This window comes from Macrobrachium rosenbergii, chromosome 39, assembly GCF_040412425.1.
Source record: "Macrobrachium rosenbergii isolate ZJJX-2024 chromosome 39, ASM4041242v1, whole genome shotgun sequence".
In the NCBI taxonomy this organism is placed as follows: Eukaryota; Metazoa; Arthropoda; class Malacostraca; order Decapoda; family Palaemonidae; genus Macrobrachium; species Macrobrachium rosenbergii.
In genome coordinates this window covers 17,395,870-17,419,832 of record NC_089779.1, presented here as the reverse complement: position 1 = coordinate 17,419,832, position 23,963 = coordinate 17,395,870, and the positions used below count along the sequence as shown (strand labels likewise).

Genomic DNA, 23,963 nt, shown 5'->3' with positions numbered 1-23,963 from the left:
CCTACACAACAAAGAAGTTTTTAATGTTTTCACACTGAAGAAGGTTTTAGTACCTCCACACCACACCAAATGTTTTAGCGTCTCCACACCAAAGGAGGTTTAAGTGTCTCCACACTGAAGAAAGTTGTAGATTCTCCACACCAAAGAAGCTTTTAGCGTCTCCACACCACAGAAGGTTTTAACGCCTATACACACTGAAGAGGGAGCATGACGCTCCGAAAACGTTTGTGCTTCTAAATACACTTATTCTCCAATTTCTGTTTTTCTTTTATTTTTTTCTTCAAATCATGAAAGTGCCTTTCCCCCTAAAACCTTCCCAAACAAAAAACATAGGCTAGAGCCAAAAGCAATAGTTCACTTATACTTGCGTGCGAGGCTTCGTAAACACGATGTCATCCCCAAATGAGCTGAAGTTTCAAAAATGAAATTTATTAAAGCAGATGACACTGCAACTTAGCGGGCCAGAGTGAAAGGGCAAGGTGGTCAGGAAGTGAGTGGTTAAGGAAATAATAGTGTGGTCCTCTCGATAAGTGTCTGAAATGGCATGGAATGGAATATAGACTTTAGGCCAAAGGCCAAGCACTGGCACCTATGAGGTCATTCAGCGCTGAAACGGAAATTGACAGTAAAAGGTTTGAAAGGCGTAACAGGAGCAAAACCTCGCAGTTGCACTATGAATCAACTCTTAGGAGAGGGTCGACAACAAGATGGAAGAATGAGAATATGAAAAGAGGTACAATAAAAGGAATGCAAGGGTTTGCAGCTAGGCATTCTGTAAAGAACCTTAAATAATGCCTACAGTGCACCGCATGAGATGCACAGACGGCACTACCCGCCTGTGGGGGAATTACGTTAGTCCACGGACTATGTAAGCCAAATTGAGTTATAATTACACGATCTATAATTGGCTTGGTAACTAGACTGTCTTTTTTGCTTTTTCAATATAAATGTGTTGGGTATTTTGAATAATAATAATAATAATAATAATAATAATAATAATAATAATAATAATAATAATAATAATAATAATAATAATAATAATAATAATAATAATAATAATAATAATAATAATGAAGGAAAATCAAAGAGTAATAACGGAACATCATAAATTATTACAAATGGGCATTTTAGTGCCGATTTTTATTCTGCATATATATATATATATATATATATATATATATATATATATATATATATATATATATATATATGTAGAATCTACTGGTCACTTTTACCAGACACATATGTAATTCTAATATTCACAATGCCTCTTAATTCTCGAATTCTTCGCTTTTGGATATGCTTGTAACTACAAAGCCGACTGTATCAAACGAAAGAAATTGAAGAGCCAGTGAACGCCGGTCGCGGGAAGCGAACAATTCCATATTCACAGGAGGTCACCTTGCCGACCTGGCAAGGTGACCTCCCCTGTGAATATGGAATATGGAATTCAGGTTCGCTTCCCGCGACCGGCGTTCACTGGCTCTTCAATTTCTTTCGTTTGGATACAGTCGGCTTTGTAGTTACAAGCATATCCAAAAAAAAAGCGAAGAATTGAGAAGTTAAGAGGGCATTGTGGCTATTAGAATTACATATATATATATATATATATATATATATATATATATATATACTGTATATATATATATATATATATATATATATATATATATAATTATATATATATGTGTGTGTATATATTATATTATATTTTATATATATGCATATATACAAATGTTAACTTTATAACCCTTCAGCAGAGGTTTACAAAAGCAATCCGGTGAATGAACGATGATGTCATTGACCAGAAACTTCACAGACACTCGATATCCGATCCTAAATTCCTACGAATTTACTGGCCCCTCAACGCACACTCCCTGTGGGCATTAAACCTGCTGCTCATCCCACTTTCCAGCTGTCTCGATTAATCTTGCCCCCTAAAGGAACTGGTTCCATATAATGAGGGACCTATCTATTGTAGTTCTACTCGTATATAATGGGGACCTATCTGCACTTTTCAGCTGTCTCAATTAATCTTGCCCCCCTAAAGGAACTGGTTCCATATAATGGGGGACTTTACTGGTTCCATATAATGGGGGACTTTACTGGTTCCATATAATGGGGGACCTCACTGGTTCCATATAATGGGGGACCTCACTGGTTCCATATAATGGGAGACCTCACTGGTTCCATATAATGGGGGACCTCACTAGTTCCATATAATGGGGGACTTCACTGGTTCCATATAATGGGGGACCTCACTGGTTCCATATAATGGGGGACCTCACTGGTTCCATATAATGGGGGACTTTACTGGTTCCATATAATGGGGGACTTTACTGGTTCCATATAATGGGGGACCTCACTGGTTCCATATAATGGGGACCTCACTGGTTCCATATAATGGGGGAACTCACTGGTTCCATATAGCAGGGGACCTAACTGGTTCCATATAATGGGGGACCTCACTGGTTCCATATAGCAGGGGACCTAACTGGTTCCATATAATGGGGGACCTCACTGGTTCCATATAGCAGGGGACCTAACTGGTTCCATATAATGGGGGCCCTAACTAGATTTCATTTCTCACAATTTTTCCTCTTTATTCATTCATCTTTTCCTTTTTTAGTTTTCTGAAAAGAAAACTATTGTGCCTGCTTGGTCCGTCCGTCCGCACTTTTTTCTCTCCGCCCTCAGATCTTAAAGACTACGGAGGCTAGAGGGCTGCAAATTGGTATGTTAATCATCCACCCTCCAGTCATCAAACATGCCAAATTGCAGCCCTCTAGCCTCAGTAGTTTTTATTTTATTTAAGGTTAGTGTTAGCCATAATCGTGCAAATGGCAACGATATAGGCCGGGCCACCACCGGGCCGCGGTTAAAGTTTCATACAGCATTATACCGAGACCACCGAAAGATAGATCTATTTTCGGTGGTCTTGCTTATACGATGTACAGAAAACTCGATTGCGCCGAAGAAACTTCGGAGCATTTTTTATTTGTTTTAATAACTGATCTCCTCTTTCTTTATTTGCCATTGCCTTAATCTTGGCATTGAAGGAACTGGTTCCACATAATGGTGGTCTAGAGTAGATTACATTTTCCACATTTTTTCTATTCATAAATTTAATTTATTTTTCTTTTTTAAATGAGTGATCTCTTCTTTCTGTATTTCCCATTACCTTCTGTAACTTCTTTCCAATGAACACCATAATATTCTTTGGAAGCTTCAATTTCAAGTCAATGGCCCCTTTAGTGGGCTTGTTCCATATGAATAGGCTTCATCCTCTGAATAATAATAATAATAATAATAATAATAATAATAATAATAATAATAATAATAATAATAATAATAATAGATAGATAGATAGATAGATAGATAGCCCTGGACTGCCGATCTTCACACATCTTCTTCAGGTGTGAAAGCTAAATCCCTCAGGGCGTTGGTCGTTGGTTTAGAGGAACGAAAATAACAATTCAATCCTGCTGAGGATATACCATGAACTTTATGGCTCGATATAAAGCACCTCATTCCTTCCCTATTCTGCCAGATGTCTCCTGAATCCATTACAGACAATCCTCTCTTGCGCTACACTGCCTGAAATTGTCGTCCACAACCCCTTCTAAATACTGCCCATCCCCCCCTTCTCAATAAAAGTGTCAAATGCAGTGTCATTTTTGGAATACAAGTGTTAAATGCAGTGTCATTTTTGGAATACAAGTGTCAAATGCAGTGTCATTTTTGGAATACAATGAACACAAGTGTCAAGTGCAGTATTATTTTGGGATACAAGTGTCAAATGCAGTGTCATAGTGCCAAATGCATTGTCAGTTCTGGAATACAAGTGTCAAATGCAGTATCATTTTTGGAGTACAAATGCCAAATGCAGTGTCAATTCTGGAATAAAAGTGTCAAATGCAGTGTCGTTCTTGGAATACAAGTGTCAAATGTATTGTCACTTTTGGAATGCAAGTGTCAAATGCATTGTCATTTTTGGAATAAAATTGTCAAATGCATATCACTTTTCGAATACAAGTGTCAAATGCAGTGTCAATTCTGGAATAAAAGTGCCAAATGCAGTATCATTTTGGAATACAAGTGTCAAATGCAGGGTCATTTTTGGAATACAATTGTCAAATGAATATCACTTTTCGAATACAAGTGTCAAATGCAGTGTCAACTCTGGAACAGAAGTGTCAAAGGCAGTATCATTTTGGAATACAAGTGTCAAATGCAATGTCATTCTGCCATATGTTTCCTAAGTCCAATACAGACAATCCTCTCTTGCACCACTGCCTGAAACTATCCACACCCGCACCTAAATACTGCCCAAACCCACTTCTGAAGAAAGCTTCCTACTTAGGTAATGAATGATAAAGGCGCATGACATTCGTCTAGCATGTAACTAAAAAAAGATAAAAACCCTGGAATGGCATGCAGATATCCTATTTTAAAAGATTTACAATGTAAACCATCTTTCTTTGTTGCAGGTCATCTCAGATGAACATTTCTTCGTTTATCTTATGCTGATATGTAAGCGCATATATATATATATATATATATATATATATATATATATATATATATATATATATATATATATATATATATATGTATATATATATATATATATATATATATATATATGTGACATATATATATATATGACACACATATATATATATATATATGTCATATATATATATATATATATATATATATATATATATATATATATATATTTATATATATATATATATATATATATATATATATATATATGTATGCGCTTACATATCAGCATAAGATAAACGAAGAAACGTTCATCTGAGATGACCTGCAACAAAGAAAGATGGTTTACATTGTAAATCTTTTAAAATAGGATATCTGCATGCCATTCCAGGGTTTTTATCTTTTTTAGTTACATGCTAGACGAATGGCATGCGCCTTTATTATTCATTATATATATATATATATATATATATATATATATATATATATATATATATATATATATATATATATATATATGTACATGTATAACACACACATATATATACTGTATGTGTGTGTGTTATAATGTTTATTTTACATAGTAATATATTTAGTACATAATTGTGGCTTTTTATTACACATATTGATTTTCAAGAGATTGTCAATGTCTTAGCATTATTATTATTATTATTATTATTATTATTATTATTATTATTATTATTATTATTATCATTCTTATTATTATTATTATTATTATTATTAAAAGACTTGTGAACGATAACCTTTATATTAAGAAAACTAAGAAATTAACAAAATTCACGAGGCACAAGAAATAATAATAATAATAATAATAATAATAATAATAATAATAATAATAATAACTATTATTATTATTATTTTATCAGCCTTGAAGAAAAGAGAACAGTAAAAACAGAAAATAATATTAAATCAATTCAACTGACGCTGCCATTCTATTTAACAGAACAACAACAACAACAATAATAATAATAATAATAAATAATAATAATAATAATAATAATAATAATAATAATAATAATAATAAATCCTTTTGCAGTGTGTGTGTTGTCGCCACGAGACACTCACAAGGAAATAAACCTTATTTAAATAAGACTTCCTGTACCTTTCAGTCTCCTTTAGACAAAAACTAGCTGCCAGTTTTTATTTTTTTTTTATTTTTTGACAGCATAAATGCGGCAGTATCCTGATACGTCATTCGGAGTGGAGATGTTTCTCCTGTCGCCACTTTGAAAAAAAAATTAATGACCACTATTATTTTATTGTGGTCATTAATTTTTTTTTAAGTGGTGACAGGAAAATCATCTCCTGTCGCCACTTAAAAAAAATTAACGACCACTATTAGGCTATATTATTGTAGTCATTAATTTTCTTTTCAAAGTAGTAATAGGAAAAACATCGCCTGTCACCACTTTAAAAAAATTAATGACCACAATAAAACAATAATAAATATATTAGCAAACATGTCTGCCCATCTACAGAAAAATTATTGCTGACTACAAGTGAGAATTGTACATAATGCAAGTGCCAACAGAAACAAAAATAAATAAATAAATAAATAAATAAATAAATAAATAAATACAAAAGACAACGTGCAAAAAGTGAAATTACAAGATACAGGTAGACGCACGTAGATAACGCAATGCCCTAAGATTATTCCCTAACAAAGCATAAAAGTATTTACGCAATTACTCAGCCCCAGACACAAGGAAATATGACCTCACCTCAGTGAATCATATCGAAATTCTGAGGAAATGATTCCTCACCCACTGACTAAGGCCCACCCCTTATATCACGCCGTCCTTATGCAAGGTGTGAAGGAGTAGGATGCCTGGTGTGGACCTCCAAACAATGCCCTACCAACAGAGGTGAGATAATGTGAAAGCTCTCTGGCATACTGTATAAGATCTTGAAGCGAAACTTGAGACCAAGTAACAAATCGCTAATTTCTGAATGGCAGCTTCGTCAATTAGGCAAAACTGGTGGCAGGCATGAATTCAAAGTTCCAGCTTGCGTGACATCACTACCCAGAACAAATATAACAAAGTTTGTTATAGAAATGAGGGTACTGGTTACCTGTTGTCACAGTTTGGCTACAAGAGTAACTGTAGGTAGAACACAAAGGTCAGGTGACACCGCCTTCAAGGTGAGTTCATCTACAAAAAATGACACCACTCACTATGATGCCCAATACCAAGCCCAATACTGGGCATAGGCACTCCCTAGTTGCCTACTAGCTTGCGGCATAATTTCGGGGGAGTCTTCGTGCCCCTCCTACATCCGGTCTTTGTGGCTTCAGGTCGTGGGTATTTTAGGTCATAAGTGGCTATGAACGTTTACCCTCCATGCAAATACAAATGTACGAGAGACAACGTCAGTTCATTATTTGGAACACATGCGTCAAATGCAGCGTCATTTTTGGAATACATGTGTCAAATGCAGTGTCACTTTTGGAATACAAGTGTCAAATGCAGCGTGATTTTGGAATACAAGTGTCCAATGCAGTGTCACTTTTGCGATACAAGTGTCAAATACAGTGATATTTTTGGTATACAAGTGTCAATGCAGTCACTTTTGGAATACAAGTGTCAAATGAAGTGTCATTTTTGGAGGACAAGTGTCAAATGCAGTGTCATTTTTTTAATACTTTTGGGATACGAGTGTCAAATGCAGAGTCAATTTTGGAATACGAGTGTCAAATGAAGTGTCATTTTTGGAGGACACGTGTCAAATGCAGTGTCATTTTTGGTATACTTTTGGATTACAAGTGTGAAATGCAATGTTATTTTTGGTATACTTTTGGAATACAAGTGTAAAATGCAGTGTCATTTTTTGAATACTTTTGGAATACAAGTGTCAAATGCAGTGTCATTTTTGGAATACAAATGTCAAATGTAGTGTCGTTTTTGGAGGACGTGTCGAATGCAGTGTCATTTTTAGAATACAACTGTCAAATGCAGTGTCATTTTTGGAGTAAAAGTGTCAAATGCAATGCTATTTGGCGTTTCGAAAATTGAAAGTCTAGGTCACGTATTTAGAAATTCTGTATATTTCCCTTAGCAATACTCAGACGAATATGCTTACGTTATATCCGATATAACAACTGGGTAAGTTACTTGTTAAATCGTCTACTGTTGGTTGAATCATAAAGACACAAAAGAAATGCTGTTGCATAAGAACGGAATTAAACTCAAGCGATTATAATTAGAATACTGGCAGTCCCATGCAATGCAAACATTCACTGGGTATATTGCATGTTGTAAGTGAAATATTGCTTCTACATTTCAGTAGCATAAAAGAATAAGTCTTCAGGAAGTCTATAAAAGAAATTTTAGATATATATAGTTTAAAAGTTAAAAAAAACTCCTCATTTCTTGAACAACACAGAACGCAATGTCGACTTTAAGTGATCAACATCAGTTATCATCATCATTACTTTAATTAAAATTTTATATCAAGTTATGAAATTTTCCCACGATAGAGTTTTTACTCTTACTGTGATCATCCTCTGATAAGAAGTTGTCGCTTTTCTTACCATTTCTCAAATGTCGACAGTGAATAACAGATATCCTAACCATTTACTCTATATATTCTCAGACATCCACGACTAGACATTAACTTCATTCATCACAAAGTTACAACATTTGACACATGTATTCCAAAAATGACACTGCATTTGACACTTGTATCAAAAAATGACACTGCATTTGACACTTGTATCCAAAAATGACACTGCATTTGACACTTGTAACCAAAAACGACACTGCAGTTGACACTTGTAACAAAAAACGACACTGCAGTTGACACTTGTATCCAAAAATGACACTGCATTTGACACCTGCATTCCAAAAATGACACTGCATTTGACACTTGTATCCCAAAAAATGACACTGCATTTGACACTTGTATCCAAAATTGACACTTCATTGACACTTGTACTCCAAAAATGACTATGCATTTGACACTTGTACTCCAAAAATGACACTGCATTTGACACTTGTATCCAAAAATGACACTGCATTTGGCACTTGCATTCCGAACATTAACAACAGCGTTGTTCTACTAATTCAGGGCCAGTTTCAAAATGACACTAACAATGTCTGCTGCTGGCCATGTCCCTATTTGCAAAAGAGAGAGAGAGAGAGAGAGAGAGAGAGAGAGAGAGAGAGAGAGAGAGAGAGAGAGAGAAACTCGCCGAGGACAAAGGTGGACACACACATACACACAAAGCAGTAGATCGAGGAAGAACCGCACCCTGTTTTTAGGGTGTCACCCCTTACGGACCACGGATACAAGACCACCACCCTTCCCCTCCCCACCCACTCTTCCCTAGGGTCACTCCAGGTCCCGCTGACTCCGATTTGGGGACCTGTACCCCTCCCTAGCCCCTCCTTCAACCGTGACCAAAGAGGAAAAGCTATCAAATGCTTCCTTGTCCCTCGAGAGGCTAATCGACCTCGTATTATTATTATTATTATTATTATTATTATTATTATTATTATTATTATTATTATTATTATTATTATTCAAAATGTCATAATAGCATGAGTCATTATTAAATATTAATAAAACGAATATACAACAGGCCATTTCAGCGGTTTTCCTCGCAGATTAGAACAAGTTGAAGGGACGTTTAACTTGACTGAATACTTTTAAAAGTTCATCTAAGTACTGGTATACATAAGAAAACTTCATTGAATAGAATGACCGTCAGGATGCCGGAAGTTTGAGATAGTACATCACAAACTAAACGGCATCCAGATGGCCATTCTATTCAGTGAAGATGATGATGATGATGATGATTATTATTATTATTATTATTATTATTATATTATTATTATTATTATTATTATTATTATTACTGGTGGAGAAATCCACAGTGGTGTAGATGTCACCATATATTTTAGAAACATATATTTCTAAAACATATATATTTACATCTACACCAATGTGGGGTTCTTCACCATTTGAGTGGCTCATGCTATTACGGGATTTTTATGAATTATAATTATTATTATTATTATTATTATTATTATTATTATTATTATTATTATTATTATTATTATTATTATTATTATTATTATTATTGAGAGATCACTGGACCACATTTCCAGACTCAGAAGTTCTCGCCCAATGGATCTGGTCTTCAGTGAGAAGTATAAATCAGAACGAGTTGAAGTTATTAAATAAATAAATAAATAAAACTATCCGGGGAATAGCCCTAAGGGCACCAATAAAAAAAACAAAAAAGACAGAAAGAAAAAAAGTTTAAATCAGGACGAGGTGAAGTTAAAGAAGATAAACAAATAAATAAAAAAACTACGAGGGGAAGGGCCGCCCCCCAAGGGCACGAATGAAAAATAAAAATAAAAAAAAGCCAGAAAGAAAAAAAAAAGACAAGGACCTTAAAAGAAGGGATCTTTTTCGCAAAGAACAACACATGGAGAGGTTCCTTGGGGTCAGGGATTTCTGGAACGGTCAGTTTATACATTTTTTCCTCTGTACTTTTTTTTTTTTTTGTACGTCCACTGGAAGACAAGGAAGTTAAACTTTTTTTTTTTACATATAAATTGAACTGTTTATCTCCTCCCATTTGTGGCCGTATGGGGGAGGGAGTGAGAGGGGGTGGGAGGCTCCGGGGAGTGGGTTCCTTACCCTGTCTAAACATTCCGATGCACAACCGATCTTAATTTATTCTTTATTGTTCAATAAGTGAGCTCTTCTTTCTGTATTTCCCGTTATCTTCTGGTACTTTTTTCGAATGAACACCATAATATTCTTTGGAAGCTTGGATTTCAAGTCACTGGCCCCTGTATGTGGGCAAGTTCCATATGAATGGGGCTCATCCTCTGAATAATAATAATAATAATAATAATAATAATAATAATAATAATAATAATAATAATCTTTGGAAGCTTGAATTTCAAGTCAATGGCCCCTGTGGTGGACATGTTCCAAATGAATAGGGTTCATACTCTGAATAATAATAATAATAATAATAATAATAATAATAATAATAATAATAATAATAATAATCATCATCATCATCATCATCATAATAATGCAGTTTAGAGTAAAAAAACAAAAAATCAGTTAACAGTAATATATGTAGTAATATTCAGAAAGGTAAAGTTAATGCAACCATCATTTTCCATATCTGCTTCCCACTGTACTGCTTGTTATCACATGCTCAGCCGGATGTATACTAATAACTCATATTTCCTCATTTATTTTTAGACTTAATTAAGCAGCAGGCAAGCATACATGCATACATACATACATACATACATGCATACAGTCGTTGGAAGGTAACTGTTTGATCGAGGGATCGAGACCCGGCAGTACCGATCCATTTTTCACTTATAAATTCAGCTTCGGTGATAATTCCCCATCGGGGATATTCCCGAAGTAGCGTGAATTAGGATTTGTAGCTTCATGATTGTATATAAAACACAGCGTGATAAAAATTTCATAATATATATATATATATATATATATATATATATACATATACATATATATATACATATAAACATATATATATATATTTATATATATTTGTATATATATACATATATACCCATGTATACATGCATACACACATGCATACACACATCCATACATACATAGATACATACTGTACATATATTTGTGTATGTATATATTTATACACATATATATACATACATACATTTATATATAACATATATCATACATTATACACAATATACATAAATTACTTCTCATAACCTTCACAACTCAGTGCCTAGCAATAATTCTAAAACAACAGGAACAACTACAAACAACAACAACAACAACAACACGAACAAGAAAAACAACTTTTATAATGTGAAATCTCCCAGACCCACTTGACATAGTCTATAAATGGCGCTGGGGCCATGTTTCTTTAAAAGGTCTGAAGAAACCATTACTATTTTTTTTTTTTCTTAAAGAAACATTACTACGATCCCGATACAGCGGATTTTAAATTGTTCTGCGATAAGGAATAACCTTTGCCTGTTTTCCGGTTCAGTCCTGGACACAACTGGATAGAACACATGCGCTCATCAGGCAAATCTTTCTCCGGCAGTATTACGCAAATGGAAAATCAACACAGGAATGACCATCACATCGAAGTAAACGTAAATTAAATCGTGTGTAAAAATGAATCCATCGGTAATACATGAAAATTCCTCACGCACAAATGCTAACTGTAATGGACTAAATATAGATTTTAGGCCAAAAGCCAAGCACTGGGACCTACGAGGTTACCACCACCGAAACGGAAATTGGCGGTAAAAGGTTTGAAAGGTGTAACGGGAGGAAAACAAAAATAAACATGAACGACAAAGAGATACTGACCAGAAATAAACATGAGAAATACAGAAATAATCAAAGTAAACATGTGAAAATTAAAACAATCTAAACAAAGTAAACAGATTTACACAAAGTAAACACGCGAAAATTAAAACAATCTAAACAGAGTAAACATATTTGAACAAAGTAAACATGTGAAAATTAAAACAATCTAAGCAAAGTAAACAGATTTAAACAAAGTAAACATAAGAAAATTAAAACAACCCAAACAAAGTAAACGGATTGAAACAAAATAAACATTTGACAATTACAACAATCTAAACAAAGTCACCAGATTTAAACAAAGTAAACATGAGAAAATTAAAGCAATCTAAACAAATTAAAAAGATTTAAACACAGTAAACACGTGAAAATTACAACAATCTAAACAAAGTAAACAGATTTAAACAAAGTAAGTACGAGAAAATTAAAACGATCTAAACAATCTAAACAGATTAAAACAAAGTAAACATGAGAAAATTAAAACAATCTAAACGCAGTAAACAGATTTAAACAAAGTAAACACGAGAAAATTAAAACAATCTAAACAAAGTAAACAGATTTAAGCAAAGAAAACGCGTGAAAATTACAACAATCATAAAAAGGGATTTTACAGGAAAAAGTCGCTCAAAACAATCATGTCACAAAGACAACAAAGATATCGAATAAGAAAAAGTAAGAAAAAGTGAAAAGAACAGAAAAATTTTTGTGGCAGGACGACACTGTGCCCACTTCCTGGAACCATTGATGCCCATTTTAGTTGTTGCTCTTATAAATAAAAATAAGGAGAGAAAAAAATCAATTGTATGCGGAAAAAATATCTAATTTTATACACAAATAAATCGAGTTTGCATACATATAAATAGACTCCCCGATTTTGTTGCCGTACACAGAAAAAAAAATTAATTCGATACAAACGGGAAGAAATCCTTTCTTTTGTTTTGTTTTGACTCCAGCACAAACACACATAGCCTACCAGGAGAAAAGATCGACTTTACAAACACACGTGGCAAACAGCGATCGATTTTACAAACATAAACAAAATCAACATTGTACACAAGCTTTTACAGTTGGTTTTGGCTGAAATCCCTCCCTCCCTCCCTCTCTCTCTCTCTCTCTCTCTCTCTCTCTCTCTCTCTCTCACGATAAAAAATCGAATTTACAAAAAAGCAGCGCAGCTTATTGCAATTCCAAGAGAGGAGAGCAGAGTAGCAGAATTTACACACACACATACAAACATACACACACAAAAGACTGATTCTATACACACACACATCCTTCCCCGCCCCCCAACAAACCCTCCCCCCAACCAAACAAACTCGTTTTATAGCTTGTTTTGAATCCAAAAACAAAAGGTTGAAGAACGGATAACCTTAAAAAGAACGGGAGCCTCTCGCCGTCGATGAAGTTTAAAGGTAACGAAGTGTACCTCATGATCCCGGCTAAGGTCGACGAGCTCCTCCTGAGATTCCAGCGTCAATTCGACCGACATCCAAGTTCCTCCTGAGATTCCAGCATCAATTCGACCGACATCCAAGTTCCTCCTGAGATTCCAGCATCAATTCGATCGACATCCAAGTTCATCCAGAGATTCCAGCATCAGTTCGACCGACATCCAAGTTCCTCCTGAGATTCCAGCGTCAATTCGACCGACATCCAAGTTCCTCCTGAGATTCCAGCATCAAGTCGATCGACATCCAAGTTCCTCCTGAGATTCCAGCATCAATTCGACTGACATCCAAGTTCCTCCTGAGATTCCAGCATCAATTCGACCGACATCCAAGTTCCTCCTGAGATTCCAGCATCAATTCGACCGACATCCAAGTTCCTCCTGAGATTCCAGCATCAAGTCGATCGCCATCCAAGTTCCTCCTGAGATTCCAGCATCAATTCGACCGACATCCAAGTTCCTCCTGAGATTCCAGCATCAATTCGACCGACATCCAAGTTCCTATCGAGATTCCAGCACCAATTCGACCGACATCCAAGTTCCTCATGAGATTCCAGCATCAATTCGACTGACATCCAAGTTTCTCCTGAGATTCCAGCATCAATTCGACCAACATCCAAGTTCCTACTGGGATTCCAGCATCAATTCGACCGACATCCAAGTTCCTATCGAGATTCCAGCATCAATTCGACCGACATCCAAGTTCCTATCGAGATTCCAGCAACAATTCGACCGACATCCAAGTTCCTATCAAGATTCCAGCATCAATTCGACCGACTCCAAGTTCTTACAGAGATTCCAGTATCAACTCGATCAACATCCAAGTTCCTCCTGAGATTCCAGCATCAATTCGATCAACATCCAAGTTCCTCCTGGGATTCCAGCATCAATTCGATCAACATCCAAGTTCCTCCTGAGATTGCAGTATCAGTTCGACCGACATCCAAGTTCCTCCTGAGATTCCAGCATCAATTCGACCGACATCCAAGTTCCTACCGAGATTCCAGCATCAATTCGATCAACATCAAAGCTCCTCCTGAGATTCCAGCATCAATTCGACCGACATCCAAGTTCCTCCTGGGATTCCAGCATCAATTCGACCGACATCCAAGTTCATCCTGAGATTCCAGCATCAATTCGACCGACACCCAAGTTCCTCCTGAGATTCCAGCATCAATTCGACCGACACCCAAGTTCCTCCTGAGATTCCAGCATCAATTCGACCGACATCCAAGTTCCTCCTGAGATTCCAGCATCAATTCGACCGACACCCAAGTTCCTCCTGAGATTCCAGCATCAATTCGACCGACACCCAAGTTCCTCCTGAGATTCCAGCATCAATTCGACCGACACCCAAGTTCCTCCTGAGATTCCAGTATCAATTCGACCGACACCCAAGTTCCTCCTGAGATTCCAGCATCAATTCGACCGACATCCAAGTTCCTCCTAAGATTCCAGTATCAATTCGACCAACATCCAAGTTCATCCTGAGATTCCAGCATCAATTCGACCGACATCCAAGTTCATCCTGAGATTCCAGCATCAATTTGATCGACATCCAAGTTCCTCCTGAGACTCCAGCATCAATTCGACCGACATCCAAGTTCCTATCGAGATTCCAGCATCAATTCGATCAAGATCCAAGTTCCTCCTGAGATTCCAGCATTAATTCGACCGACATCCAAGTTCCTATCGAGATTCCAGCATCAATTCGATCAACATCCAAGTTCCTCCTGAGATTTCAGCATCAATTCAATCAACATCCAAGTTCCTCCTGAGATTCCAGCATCAATTCGACCGACATCCAAGCTCCTCCTGAGATTCCAGTATCAATTCGACCAACATCCAAGTTCCTCCTGAGATTCCAGCATCAATTCGACCGACATCCAAGTTCCTCCTGAGATTCCAGCATCAATTCAATCAACATCCAAGTTACTCCTGAGATTCCAGCATCAATTCGACCGACATCCAAGTTCCTATCGAGATTCCAGCATCAATTCGACCGACATCCAAGTTCCTATCGAGATTCCAGCATCAATTCGACCGACATCCAAGTTCCTATCGAGATTCCAGCATCAATTCGACCAACATCCAAGTTCCTATCAAGATTCCAGCATCAATTCGACCGACATCCAAGTTCCTATCGAGATTCCAGCATCAATTCGACCGACATCCATGTTCCTATCGAGATTCCAGCATCAATTCGACCGACATCCAAGTTCCTATCGAGATTCAAGCAACAATTCGACGAATGTCAGCCACTCCTAACACTCACGAGTCATTTCGGTCAATATCGAAGTTACTACTGACATTCCACTATCAGTTCGACCAATATAAAAGTTCCTACTGACACTCCACTATCAGGTCGACTAAAATCAATGTTCCTACTGAAACTCCACTATCAGGTGAACCAATATCAAAGTTCCTACTGAAACTCCACTATCAGTTCGACCAAAATCAAAGTACCTACTGGAACTACACTGTCAGGTGAACCAATATCAGAGTTCCTACTGTCACTCTACTATCAGGTCGACCAGTATCGAGGTTCCTACTGTCACTCCACTATCAGGTCGACCAATATCGAGGTTCCTACTGTCACTCCATTATCATGTCGACCAATATCAAAGTTCATACTGACACTCCAGCATCAGGTCAACCAATATCAAATTTCTTACTGAAACTCCACTATCAGGCCGACCAACATCAAAGTTTCTACTGAAACTCCACTATCAGGTCGACCAATATCAAAATTCCTAATGATATTCCACTATCAGGTCGACCAATATCCAAGTTCCTACTGATACTCCACTATCAGGTAGACCAATATCAAAGTTCCTACAGACACTCCACTATCAGGTCGACCAATATCAAAATTCCTACTGATATTCCACTATCAGGTTGGCTAATATAAAAGTTACTAATGCCAGCCTATTATCAGGTCGACCATTATCGAGGGTACTACTGACACTCCACTATCAGGTCGACCAATATAAAAGTTGCTAATGAGACACTATTATCAGGTTGACCAATATCAAGGTTCCTCCTGTCACTCCACTATCAGGTCGACCAATATCAAAGGTACTACTGATACTCCACAATCAGATCGACCAAAATCGAGGTTCCTAATGTCACTCCACTATCAGGTCGACCAATATCGAGGTTCCTACTGTCACTCCACTATCAGGTCGACCAATATCGAGGTTCCTACTGTCACTCCACTATCAGGTCGACCAGTATCGAGGTTCCTACTGTCACTCCACTATCAGGTCGACCAATATCGAGGTTCCTACTGTCACTCCACTATCAGGTCGACCAATATCGAGGTTCCTACTGTCACTCTACTATCAGGTCGACCAGTATCCAGATTCCTATTGTCACTCCACTATCAGGTCGACCAATATCGAGGTTCCTACTGTCACTCCACTATCAGATCGACCAATATCGAGGTTCCTACTGTCACTCTACTATCAGGTCGACCAGTATCGAGGTTCCTACTGTCACTCCACTATCAGGTCGACCAATATCGAGGTTCCTACTGTCACTCTACTATCAGGTCGACCAGTATCGAGGTTCCTACTGTCATTCCACTAGCAGGTCGACCAATATCGAGGTTCCTACTGTCACTCCATTGTCAAGTCGACCAATATCAAGGGTACTACTGTCACTCCACTATCAGGTCGACCAATATTGAGGTTTCTACTGTCACTCCACTATCAGGTCGACCAATATAAAAGCTACTAATGGCACTATTATCAAGGGCCACTAATATCGAGGTTCCTATTGTCACTCCACTGACAAGTATGACGTTGAACAATATATGAAATTACTGACACTCCACTATCAGGTCGACCAATATCTAAGTCCCCAGGGGCAATCCACTATCAAGTTATTGCATCGACCAACATCGAAGTTTATACTGACAATCCCTTTTTGGGAATAAACTCGGCCGATACTGAGGTTCATGTTAACATTCCACTATCTACAATTAGCACTTCTAACATCGTGACATAAGACATACTAAGTTTCAACGCAAGTGTGCTATTAGTAAACCACAAATAAAAACACTCCAGCATACATATATACAATATATAATATATGCATGTATATACATATATATCTTACATATACATTATATATATAGCTACATATATATCTTACATATAATTATATATATATATATATATATATATATATATATATATATATATATATATATATATATATATATACTAATTAACTACTGATATAGTTACATGAAACGCCTTCTACTGCGGAAGTTTATCGCACACAGGTTTCACCTACGATTACAGAAATTAGAAAAAACGAATGTGGCACTGACCATATATTTTTTGCCTTCACTCTGGATTCATCCACCTGTCAGCAGAACCGGACAGTAAAAAAAATAAAAAATAAAAACTCCCAGATACCCAGAAAGGTCATCGTCAGAAGGCTTTTGATACGGGGCACGCCCCTCGAAGGTCAGGGTATTATTGTCTCAGGGCAAAGTGATTTGTTTACACGAAATATTACAGACTGGATACATAATGAGGCCATGAAATGATACACCGTCCTACGTGGGTGAACATATGGTAATAGTCGTTCACACCTTTATATAAGCTAAAATGTTATGTATAATACATATTGCATGCGACCACACAATTTATATGTATTAATATAGACATTTATATATATATATATATATATATATATATATATATATATATATATATATATATATATATATATATATATATATATATATATGTGTGTGTGTGTGTGCGTGTGTGTATATATAATATACATATATACAATAAATATATAGCCTATATGTGTATATATATCCACACAATATATATAAATACACATATACATTATATATATAGTATAATTATATATATAGATAAATATATATAGGCTACAGTAAATCTATCCTCCAGCACATCACTGTATTAGCTACGCGATGGAAATAATTGTAACCCACTCAACCGTAACAGTACTGAAAAGGTAACAGTACGGAAGAGAGAGAGAGAGAGGAAAAAAAAAAACAGGACTTAAGAGATGACGAAATCTCACGGCCTAGAAAAGAATTCGAAAAATGTGGTTCGAACACCGAAAGACTACAAGAGCATGAGTCGGGCTCAGGTGTGGAGTCCTTTATAACCGGGTCAGGGTTCCATCAGCTCTCTCTCTCTCTCTCTCTCTCTCTCTCTCTCTCTCTCTCTCTTCTTCTTCTTCTTCTTCTTCTTCTTCTTCTTCTTCTTTTTCCACCGTTCTCGTCTAAAACGCATAATGTGGCGGAAATGCTTTATCTAAATGCACTTAGCGAAACTGTCCATATTTCTATCCTAGCTTTTGTTTCCACTGGCCGCAGTCACGGCACTTTAAGAGAAGAATCAATTATAATTTGCTTCACTGTAAAACACTTGACTGCTTAGACCAGCGGTTCTCAACCAGGGGGGCGCGCCCCCTAGGGGGACGTCAGCAGTTTCCAAGGGGAGGCGCGAGCCCTACGGGGAAAGTTAAAAATCCTCCTATTATATTCGTTATTCTCTTAACAAGAGTCGCCAAGAAGAAGCAGTGTCAAGTATCTCACTAATTCATTCCCAGAAGAATAAAAACACCATTCTCGTTCTCTTTTTTTTTTATTTTCCTTCAAATCTGGGAGGGAATTTTCCTCATAGATGGAGAGCGGGGGAGGACCAACTCTTAGAGGGGGCGTGGTAATAAAAAGGTTGAGAACCGCTGGACTTTAGACGAACGTAATGCATTGTTTACTGAGTCTAGTTACAAGTACAATTCGCGCGTGAAATCCTAAATGTCTGACAACCTCAATTAAAATAAATACTGAGTTATAGATAGAAATTTCGATCTTTTGGTTTTTGGTTGGACTCCGCGGGGAATTCATTCATTCATTCATTTATAGATTTTAGGCATACATGCCAAGTACTGGGGCAACTAAGGCCATTCAGCGCTGAAACGGAAATTGACAGTAAAAGGTTTGATAGGTTAACAGGAGGAAAACCTCGCAGTTGCACTGTGAATCAATTGTTAGGAAAGGATGGTCAGTAAGATGGAAGAAAGAGAATATGAACAGAGGTACAGTAAAAGGAGTGAAAGGGGTTGCAGCCAGGGGCCGAAGGGACGCTGCAAAGAACCTTCAGTAATGCCTACAATGCAACGTGGGGAAAAGGGAAATAATTTCTAATCCCATTCAACATCTCAGAGAAAAATCACCACTGGAATTCACTCATAGATCAACACTTGAAATTCATAAATAACGATAATGCACGTCACTGAGTCTTGTATTTCAATCCTTCTGTCATAAATTATTGTACTCGTTAGTAAATGATTTACCGATATCTTTACATTATAAAAAAAAAAGCGACGTACAAGGCATGAAGAGTAAAATACAGGGATCCACAAAAAAAACTGTCCCACTTAGGTACTAAAACAGCATAAAATGTTTACTTTAACGTAATAAAAAGTCATTACTGTGACGTACCAGGGCATGGCGAGTATAATACAGGGATCCACAAAAAAAAAAAAAAACTGTCCCACTTAGGTACTAAAACAGCATGAGACGTCCATTTACCGTAACCCTTTAATACAAATACGAGTTCACGTTTTTTTTTATATATATGTACCCATACGAACAAAAACTCGACGGTTCCATATGATAAACAAACACCAGAGCAGAAAGCCTTGCCATTGTGAGCCAAGATAATTGACCGATATAGGATTGCGAGAACGCTTTGAACGGTCGGGGAATACCCTGCTGCCGCCCGCGTGGCCTCTCTCTCTCTCTCTCTCTCTCTCTCTCTCTCTCTCTCGGGCACCGTTCTCTGGAACTGCCATATCCATCCTCTCCACTCCCCTGCCAGTGGGCACCACCCAATGCCCTCACCCTCCCCTCCACCATCCCATAACTTACTTCTCTCAAATGATACCCCTTCCCCGAAGCCCAAATATGTATGGTACCGCAGAGAGAGAGAGAGGGAGAGAGAGAGAGAGAGAAAGAGAGAGAGAGAGAGAAAGAGAGAGAGAGAGAGAGAGAGTTTCGGTGCCTCTTGAATCACGTGCGTTTGCTGTAAAAACGACTTTTACGATTGTGTGATCATCACTGAGAAAATTGCTATAAAAATGACCTTTACAATTTGCCTGTGAGACCATCAATGTGAAAATTGCTGTGAAAAAGACTTTTATATGTGATCATCAATGGGAAAATTGCTGTAAAAACGACTTTTACGATTATGAGACCATCAATGTGAAAATTGCTGTAAAAATTACTTTTACGTTGTGATCATCAATGCGAAAATTGCTGTAAAACCGACTTTTACGGTTATGTGATTATCAATCTGAACATTGCTGTAAAAACGACCTTTAAGATTATGTGGCCGTCAATGTGGAAATTGCTATGAAAAAGACCTTTACAATTATGTGACCATCAATGTGAAAATTGCTGTGATAAAGACCTTTACGATATGTAACCATCAATGTGAAAATTGCTCTAAAAACGACCTTTACGATTATGTGACAATGTGAAAACTGCTGTGAAAACTACTATTATGATTATGTGACAATCAATGTGAAAACGACCTTTGCGATATGTGACCATCAATGTGCAAACAGGTGAAAGTGGCAGAAAGAAAAACGGGTCACGGGTCTTACCTGCAGAGCCAGGGACAATAATTTATCCTTCGTCTCTCCGAGGTCCTTGGCTAGCCTGTTATACTTTTCAGCGCACGCGGGCGAGCAAACACTCTGGGTACTGGGGGAGGAGGGGCGCGCGCCCCCCGCACCCTCCTTCTTCTCTTTGTTATTACACATTCTGCTCTGGAGTCTTTGAAGCTCCTCCTTCGCATAAGCAGAGATCTCGGTACTTTTGATATCACTAGCGCACGCCCTACTGCGCACCGCGGTGTCCTTCGAAGGTGACAGAGCCGTGGCGTCTCTAGCGGGCGTTCCTCCTCCTCCTGCCCCGAGGGAAGACGGCTGCCGAATGACGGCCGTGGAGTTGGCGCTGGAACTGCCGCCGCTACCGCACGTCCCCGTCAGCGTTGCGGCAGGAACTAGCGGCTCGAAGGCGGTGCCACAAGGAGGAGGAGGACGACGAACAGACGGTGCCAAGGTCGGAAGCAGAATGCCCGCGGGGCAACGTCCCAGGGCAGCTGGGCCGTCCTTCCTCTTCGGGGGCGCTCCTTCCTCCGCGGCGACATTTCCGCTCCACTTGTATTCCCGGCTGTGCGTGTGGGCACAAGAGGGACGCCCTCCGCTCATCAACCCCGCCCATGTTACGCTCGTTTCCGGCGAGGTCGCGCCCGCGCAGCTGTCGGTGGTGGTGGTGGCCGGGTCATCGTTCACCGTGACGAAGGACGCAATCGGGACGTCGTCGAGGGACGTCGGAGAATTGTTCGGAGTTCGAGTGTGGGTCGGCGTCCGCTGCCCCAGGAAGACGAAGTCGTTGATAGTATCTAGAGCCGATGGAGCCTCGCTCGAGAATCGGAAGGAGGAGAGTTCAGTATCTGGAGAGGACAGGGCGCTGTCGGAGGAGGAGGAAGAGGAGGAGGAGGAGGAGGAAGAGGGAGACGGCGAAGAAGAAGCGTAACTATCTACAGACAATAGCATCTCTCTGTCCAGGTCAATGGGGAATGGTGGTTTCGTCGTTGTCATGGTAACGGAAGGGGGCGTCCGGGACAAGGTTAATTCATCTAACAGTCTAAGATGCTATCACTGACTTATTTCTCAAATGCTTAGCAGCAAGAAATTTCTGTCGTCACTACAATGACACACTGTCAATTTTCCTTTATTAAAGAATTCTAACAAGAGATATATATATATATATACATATATATATATATATATATATATTATTTCCAAGGGTAATTTCTTTTTTGAATTTGCTCTTTTGGAACTTTCTATGACATTCGAAAGCACTGGCCGTGAACTTCAGCTTCCCCGGAAGCTTTTCGACACCGGGCACATGGCAGTACTCTGAAGGAACCCCATCTTTACTACACTGCTGTGAGTCTGCGTCATTCTGCGTCTAAAATCCTCTGGTAAAACGCCGATAGCTCTACGCGCCAGGCTGGGCGGTTGGGCAACAGGGACAACGGACAAGCTGCTATAGTAGAGCCTCTGTTGTTGTCGTTGTTGCTTCTGCTCCCAAGCTGCACTCATCACTGGGCGAAGTGAAATAGAACGATGCAAAAGGCGGCGGTGGTGGTGGTGGCAGCAGGAGCCTTGCGAATTTTCTTTGCAGTTGTAAAGGTGTGTATTTTTGCTCGTTGCACCTTCTCAGGGTTGATGATACTAAGAGCCGTCCCGCGCGAGCCATGTCAGCGAGTGAGGCCGTCGTACGCCGTGCCCAACTCTCGTACTTTGCGGGAGTTATCTTCCAACGGCTATACCTTTCTTGAATTTTTATTTTGCTTGATCATTTACTCAGATATAACCCGGAGGCTTTTCGTTTGTGTAAACTCATAGTATAGTACGTTGCAACACGAGTATTTTTTTTTTTTATCTAGAACAAACCTTCACCTTGTATGGTTAAAATTCGGTCCGGGCCGTACATCTCTCTCTCTCTCTCTCTCTCTCTCTCTCTCTCTCTCTCTCTCTCTCTCTCTCTCTCTCTCTCCATGAACTGAATTACCTGCGAACATATTTCTTACTTTCCCCAACAAAAGATAAAACGGCTACAGTCAATATTTAAGTAATTCAGGTTATTACCAAGGAGTTTACATAGACACTGGCAAAAAAATTATCATTAACAAAGTAACATACTAGATAATGTTGCAATCAAATCTTCCAAAACTTTTACTCTGGGCAATTACAGGATTTCCCTTGACAAATTTTATATCTCTAAGCCACAATAAATTACAGGAAAAAATATCTTTCATCCTGATTTCGAATGAAAAGAACTTCGTTGCGTTATCATTCCTTTAATGGGGACAGAATTCAGGAAGAATCCAAGTTAATGCAATATTTATAAACTTAAAAACCCGTAATTATTCGACAACAGCCTATTTTAGAAAGGCAATCAGGAATGATTTCACCCATAGTAAGCGAAGCAACTCTACTCGTAGGTTCGTTATCGTACATCGGCAACGCGATCAACGGGATTTTTCCCGTTCGGATGCTACTCTTCCAATAATTGCATAACATTCCCTTAACTGCCATCCATACATTAGGTAAAGGTTCGTAAATCTGAAAACCGTACTTTGCAAACACATAAGTTACTTTTGCTTGTAAGAGAAACTTGATCAAGAGAGAAACTGGCGCACGACAAACGAAAATAGAATAATCGCATTGGCAACTCTCCGCGCGCTCAAGGTTTGTTATGTTTTTGTACGAGGTATGAGGCACGACAGGCAGAAGATAATAATAGTTCTCCAAAGGCATTTATGCTTACTTTCCCCTCAACATCGGGAGTAATAAAAAAAACGCATATCTCTATGAAACAACAACGACCTCTCTAGAGAAACAAAGTGTCACTAGACAGCGTCATTCGAAAATCATCCCGAGAAATGGCAACACTCACTCGTCTCGCTGCGTACGCTAAATTTAAAACCTTTTCTCTAACTTCTTTAACTGCAATACGGTGAATTAACGCGAAATAAACGAACATAAT

General features: G+C 38.2%; 1 protein-coding gene across 1 annotated transcript in view; it reads right to left on the bottom strand.

The window, feature by feature from the left end:
• LOC136825791 (uncharacterized) overlaps positions 1-22,155 on the bottom strand; it is an 86,635-nt gene extending 64,480 nt beyond the window's left edge. Inside the window, exon 1 of the mRNA XM_067082700.1 lies at positions 21,005-22,155. Within this exon, the coding sequence (XP_066938801.1) occupies positions 21,005-22,006 (1,002 nt within the window). The 5' untranslated portion in view covers positions 22,007-22,155. The remainder of the gene's footprint in view (positions 1-21,004) is intronic.
• Positions 22,156-23,963: the final 1,808 nt, after the last annotated feature.